General features: G+C 32.5%; 1 protein-coding gene across 1 annotated transcript; it reads left to right on the top strand.

Annotated features, from left to right (window-relative positions):
• Positions 1-767: 767 nt before the first annotated feature.
• Positions 768-6,167, top strand: LOC133182771 (stabilizer of axonemal microtubules 3-like). Its single transcript, XM_061317622.1, has 6 exons — positions 768-1,038; positions 2,213-2,401; positions 2,740-2,916; positions 3,057-3,277; positions 4,726-4,943; positions 5,688-6,167. Exons 1-6 carry the CDS (start codon positions 928-930, stop codon positions 5,774-5,776), a joined length of 1,005 nt encoding a protein of 334 aa, XP_061173606.1. The 5' UTR covers positions 768-927; the 3' UTR covers positions 5,777-6,167.
• Positions 6,168-7,123: the final 956 nt, after the last annotated feature.

The following is a 7,123-nucleotide window of genomic DNA, read 5'->3' as shown; positions in this document are numbered from 1 at the left end:
AAAAAGATTTCGCAATACTGATGCCTAGATCTCCTCATATTGTAAATGCTAACAGAAAACCATGAAATTGTGATAATTATTTCTTGCAATTGAACCTTCTAATTTTCTAGGTAATGATGATATCCAACGTGGCTCTCTCAGCAATGCTCAGATACATGTACTCATGATATTGCATTCAAAATGCACTTGATGATATAATCGAGAATCACCACGACTTAAAATAAAAATCAAACATCGATACAAAGTGTCAGTAACGCATGTGCCTAGTGTGTGTGTAATGGAGAAAAAAATCATCGTGATCCGAGTCGTGTCTTGCCTACTTTCACTTTTACTTCTGACTGACGATATGGTGCCAACATCTACGGAATGAATTTTTATAAATACGTGTGTATCGACTTCAGAATTAAATTTCAAAAACTTCTAGCAATAATGTGAAACGTTTTAAAGTTTAATCGCCTTGCCAAGCTTGCAAAAAATTAATAATTCATACTTAAAAAGGATCCTATAATTTCCCGAAATCATCCGAGTATGCCATTCGGAATATTCTGCTTTAGGGTCCTTCTCAAAATATGAAAATGAAATGATTAACAGAAACAATCCTAATAAATCTGTTCTACAATTATGTAATTAATTCTTGACTAATTCTTAAAATATTCTATATCAGTTTTTAAATTTTGTTTTTACAATAATAATTGATATCTTGCATGAAGAATACTTCCGGAGCATAAACCGGGATTCACTCTAAAAGTATACAACCAATATTACCCACAAGTCTTTGCGCTTGCTTGGTAACAGTGACACAAAACGAGAAGGAGGGAAAGTGTTGTCTTTATCTTGGCAATGTAGGGTATATTTGTGATTTAAATATTGTAGTAACATTGTAGAACTTTTAAGAACAAATACTGCCATTCAACAAATCATCAGAAAATGAGTTTCCAAGAGATCAAGAACGAACCACGACAAGATTGGCAGCAGACATCCACAGGGGTTGGTCACCATTATCGACCAGGCTATTATTTCCCTAATTCTGATTTCAAGGTATGTGTTTAATTAAATTTTGTTATGAAATGCATGGGTTATGAAGTTATTCTTTATTTCCAGGGGGTGTATAGTATGTACACTGTATGGTCATGCAAATGATACATGTAGATTTCAGTAATATGCCACAGTATTAAAATATGTTACAGTGGTTATTAAAATTTGTATATTCAATGAATAATGTATAAGACAATGGATTATTTTAAATAAATTTTCATGCCTAATTAGGCATTACAATAATGCAAAGGTGTAAACAAAATAAAACATCAAAGACTGAGACATACAAAACATGTATTTTATTCCATGAATATTATACATGTACTTGTTAAAGCTGTATGATCTTCTTTTTGATCTCAGAAAATTATGAATTACCACCATCATTCATTTACAGTGTAAAGTTTCTCTTTCCAAAAATTACACACTCTAGTTTGCATCTGTTCTAGAGAAAAAGAAATTGGAAGGTTAAAAAAAATTATTATTGTGGTTCCACAATAAATACAGTGATTGCTGATAATGCACATGCACAGAAAATAGTTTTGCTTCAATCATAAACATGAGATTTCGGATCATTTCATGAGTGCATATTAGGAGTTGTGGAAAATTGGTTTTTTTGATGGAATTGGGACATAAGAGAAGAAGAGCAGAAGTCAAACAGTCTACTTATTCTCTAACTGAATAAACAAAATTATTGAACATGACATGAGGTAAACAGGTGGTTAAACTATGAAATTCTACCCAGTAAATAAACTCACAATTTACCTTGTCATATTTTCGAAAGGTCACATGATCGTTCTCCAAAGAACTTTATGCTGAATATTCATGAGTTTATGTTTATAATCAAAGAATTATTTCTTTAATTACAATTTACATACAAGACATAGGATAAATGGAAAGGATATTTTTGACATTTGGACAGATGATAAACAGGCATAAATGATAATATCCATGGGTAAAACATACTTAACACTTGTGAACCATACAGTTTTAACTCTTTTGTCTAAGGCATAATTATATTTGAACAAGAATCTGTAAGTTGAGGAATTCTTCAAATACAGTCAATCAATATGATAATTCTATAATAATATGAAAGATATATCTGAATTCAAAATTATATTGCAACATATATTATATCATATTATAATATACATTTCAACATAATCTTCTAATGTTGTAGACCTTGATATATGATCCAGTCCCTCCTCCTCTGGCAAAGCAGGATGAAATCACGAGAGATCAGCACTTCAAAACAACATATGGGGATTTCCATGATACTAAATATGGAAAGGGTGCTTATGGCAATCCTATCCACCAGAAGGCCCCTGGACATTGGAAAGTAAATTATGTCAAGGATCTTGCAGAAAAAGTGAGCATACATACCCTTATTAAATGTTAGAATGACTGGCACTTTTATTGTCATTTGAAAATTAATTGCAATCCTGTGTCCTGAGAAATTTTGTCAGATGCTAATCATGCCATTAAACTACATTAGAAACCAATTTGCTTGGAAAACAACTAACAGTCAATCAATTTGCTTGTTTTAAGTTTGATTAAAATCATTTTGATCTTTCCACTGTACACTTGTATGATGTATAAATAAGTCAAGCTTCAGATTTGATAATTGAGGATCAAATAGATAAAATTTTCATATACATATAATTCATGTACACATTACTGAATGACGTTTTTTTTTTTCTTTATCAGCTTGATAAAGGAGGATGGAGAAAACCACTCACAATGGGAAATCAGTTAACTGAGACAAAAGAGGAATTCTCCAACAAGTCAGGGGTCAGACAAAATTATCATTTCCAAGATGCTGCAGGTCTCAACTTACCACAGCCCTACAATCTACATGATCACCACGTTGAAGGACCATCCAAAGTATGTACTACTTTCCTTTTATTTCACTGTGAGGTTTTGAGCCTCTCTGTTTCATTTTTTGTAAAAATGCTGTGGCCATTACCTTCAATCTTTTTCTGATATTTTTTCAAAATAGCTATTTTTGTAACTTTTTTTCACAGTATGGACAAGGTACAACACAGAATCCAAAACTTCAGGGCCAGCCATTCTATGTCAGGGACAAAGGAGTTCTAAATTTATTAGATCCTTATCTATCTACCACACAGAAAGATCACAGGTCATTTAAACCTAATGAACTTAAAAAATATCCAAAGAAGGATGTAGCTACATACTGGGAATGTGAGGAATATCCTAAGGCCTGGGGTCATGGTCTTAAACACAAGTAAGTGTAACTTGTCTACCTGGGGCCTATTTTACAAAAGAACTTATGACGACTTAGATTATAAACTTAAATATTTGTTAATTACAAAATCTTACAAAATAAATGATTCTGTTAAAAATTGCATGCATAAATATTTCTTTTTAATTTTTTTTTTTAAAAGATTGAAACTATTTTCAAATTAAGGGAGCCGACTGGGGTTTTATTGTGTGAAAACTACTATAGAGAAACTCTTTAATTTTATACCATATGTACCTTACATTGACTTCAGTACACATGCCAAGTTTGGTGAAAATCTACCGTCTGGTTATTTTCTAGGGACCATCTCAAATTACAGGTGCATTTACTATAGGATTATATAGGAAAATACCATTTTTTCGCACTTCAGAGCAATTAAATTATACAAATGCTACTATAGACTTTTTGCTCAAATTATATTAATTGATAGGTAATACTATATTGTACATTTTATGCAAGAAACACAAAATTCTACTGTCTGGTTTCCAGAGGGGACATCTCAAAATGTCAAAATTCATGATATTTTCCTGTTTTTATGGAGTACAACAAAACATGACAGATACCACAGATTTACATAAAAAAATAATCAAAATGATTGTGAGATTCTCAATTTCCTATATTAAAATTTCAAGAGCCTATATTTTATACTTTTTATTTTATGGCATAATTAATGACCCCGCTTAAAGAACTTCAGTTATTCATTACGTCAAAAACACACTATTGCGACGTCTATCTATCCATCATTTGAAAAATCGTTAAAAAAAAATCGGTTATTTAAAAACGTTATTAGATTTTTTAACCTGGGATTTCCTAAAAATGTTAATTTTTTTATAAATTATGTAAAAATAGTTGCTTTAAAATTGTAAATACGCTTTATTTTACTATGCTGCGCGAAGTATTGCGCAATGAAAACCCCAGTCGGCCCCCTTAATGTAAAAAAAAGAAAGTTATTTCCAAAATTAAATTTTGATCTTAGTCGTAAGTTCTTTTGTAAAACAGGGCCCAGCAGTATCTGAATTTGATAATATTGCAGTGAAACAACAATGGCAAGAAATAGTATTTTGTTTAATAATATTGAAAAATGTGTCTCAAAATTGACCCTTACTTATTCCTGACAGAAGATGTAGCCTTTCTTTTAACAACCCCACCTTAGTCAGATTCCCCTTTATGAAGGGGAAATTTATGCGCCAGTTTAGTTGCAATTGATCAATACATAAAAAGTTACAATCACAGTGTAATAGATAAATAGCAGTGTTTGGCCAGAAAAATTTACATGATTTGACTCTCCTGAGTTAAAAGGCTTAACAAAAATTTATATAAACATGAATGGCAGAGAAAAAAATTAATCTGGCATATTGATTTAATATTTCGTAAGATAAACCTCTAATCAGTTAACATGGTAGAAGTAAGGACATTTTGTTTCATAATTATAGTCCAGTTCCCAAAGACAATGTTCCCAGGGAGCGGTTACCAATGGTGGACCCTACATGGTTTAAAACTCGGACCACCATACCCAGACAGCCAAAGGCACTGTTACCTGTCCCTCATGGAGGCCTGAAGTCCCTGTATGCTGACTCCTTCCAACAGCCCTCAGATGTCAAGGCCAAGGAGAACTACTACTGCGCTGTTGACACACCTTTTGTCCTTCCAGGTTTGTTGATATTTCCTTATGTCATTAATGTACAGACAAAATAATATCCAAGCTACTGTTACAGGTGGTGAAAAATCAGTTCTCAATGGAGACTTGAACTCGGGGCTTCTGGCTTACCATACCAGCGCTCTAACCATGGAGGCCCAGTATACTGACTGACTTTCACACACCTGTGGACCCAGCGACATACCCCCTCTCTAGTTAGAAATTCATCCTGCATTTCTATAAGTTAAGGAAATGCTGTAAAACATGCATGTTCCAAGAGAATACTCAGAATAGTGGGTATTTGTGCGTTGGGCACCAAAATGTCACAGGTGGTGAAAAATGAAGTTTCAACCGGGACTCAAACTCAATGCCTCTGGCATGTCTAACCACGGAGCTATTGAGTCAGTATTCACATACCTGTGAACCTGGAAACACTACAATTTTATGAACAATATGTATTAAATATGTCAGTATACTTAGTAATTGGTAATTGTTTTCCTCATTCATATGCTCTGTTATGGTAAACGTTTGCTTTTGTTTAAATTTTAACCTTTTTGTTCCTGTCTTTGACTGACAAATTTAAAGTTGAGCAAATATAGCAACAGAAATTTACTTACACAGTAGAATGGACACGCATTTAAATGATAAAGGTTTTTAGTGTGTTCATTCTTAGAACACTTTTTTGTTCCATGATTGTAATCATTTATAAGTATTGTTAAGACAGTATTGATATATATATACATGAGTATTTTGTTGCAGCCCCAGGAACAAAGTCTGTGATGACCGCCCCAAAAATGTACAACACTGAATACCAGCACGTAGGAAGTAAAAAACCAGTCATTGTATAAAGCCACAGAGGAAAATAACTTTACAGAAGTCATATTTTAAACATTATCACCAATCTTGGTTCCATAACACAACCAGTTTCAGACTTTCAATAACTTAATGTCACATGAGAAACTCATGAAGATTATATCCATATGGATGGAACATTTGGAAATTAGGTGTATCATATTTTTTTTTAAAAATTGTTAAATATATTTTTGTTATTGTAAAATTTTAGTACTTTAATGTCTTTCTTACATATTGGTACATTATATGTATAACACATATTATTGTGATGTTTGTTACAAAGGCTGTGATAATTTTAGTAATTTTTATCTGAGTTTTAAATGTGTGCGTAATACAGTATGCTTTGTATACTGACATCACAAATCATTAAACGTAAGGACATTCTAAGTTTGTTTTATTCATTGAGTCAAGGGCTGAAACTGTTACTTTGATCTCTTCACAATATGATGAGTTGCCGCAAGATAATGAGTAAAAGTTCTGGAGGTAGGCCTATGCGAGGAATTTCTTCAATGAATTGAAGTAGAAAGGAAGTCATTTGTACTTTTTTGTCATAATCCTTCTTTGCAATATACATGTATCTCAAAAAGGTGTGACCACATTTCAATAAAATTCTGAGAAAGTCAGTTTCATGTAAACAAAGAATGGAAGAATTAATTTGAATTGAAGTGGACTATACAAATGGAGGTTAAGACAAGTCCCTCACTCTGAGAAAAGACATTTTTCAATTCCTACAAGTTCATGAAAAGTTATATTTTTCAAAAAATTTGGTCATTTCATCTTTTACACATTTGCTTCCTTTATTTATTTTTTTTTTAATAACTTATTGATAAATAATTCATTTTCACTAATGCTTTTAAGGCATGTGAAAATAAAAACAAGAGGCCCATGGGCCACATCACTCACTTGAGCACTTTGGCTTGGAAAAAGCAGAAATCATTTCAGTATTGAAAAAGTTTAAATATAAAAGTGGGGGGGGGGGGGGTCTGAACAAACTTGATACTTCCATATTTCTTTGATTAATCATGGCTTGAGAAGATTTTTCAAAAAAAAATTCCTATACATTTGATCTTCTATTGTGGCCTTGCCCTACCCCTGGGGAAATGAGTTGAACACTCTTGAATCTACACTACCTGAAGATACTTCTGAATTCATATGACAAATCATGGCCTTGCTATTATTAAGAAGAATATTTTCATTGATATATCCTTTATATTCCTTTGTATAACTTTGATTACCCATTGTGGCTCCACCCTACCCCTGGGGGTCATGGTTTGAATAAACTTGATTCTAAACTAATTAAGGATGCTTCCATATAAATATAACCAATCATGGCTTAGCTGTTC

This window comes from Saccostrea echinata, unplaced genomic scaffold (assembly GCF_033153115.1).
Source record: "Saccostrea echinata isolate AGI-Se365-2 ecotype Australia unplaced genomic scaffold, CSIRO_AGI_Sech_v1 ptg000001l, whole genome shotgun sequence".
NCBI lineage: Eukaryota > Metazoa > Mollusca > Bivalvia > Ostreida > Ostreidae > Saccostrea > Saccostrea echinata.
This window is presented reverse-complemented; position numbering and strand designations above follow the sequence as displayed.

What these genes read in the sequence shown, in the direction of transcription:
- LOC133182771 (XM_061317622.1), top strand. Translation starts at nt 928, where the DNA reads ATGAGTTTCCAAGAGATCAAGAACGAACCACGACAAGATTGGCAGCAG. An exon ending in ACGTTGAAGGACCATCCAAA is followed by an intron (nt 2,917 to 3,056) that starts GTATGTACTACT and finishes TTTTTTTCACAG; the next exon opens with TATGGACAAGGTACAACACA. An exon ending in CACACCTTTTGTCCTTCCAG is followed by an intron (nt 4,944 to 5,687) that starts GTTTGTTGATAT and finishes ATTTTGTTGCAG; the next exon opens with CCCCAGGAACAAAGTCTGTG.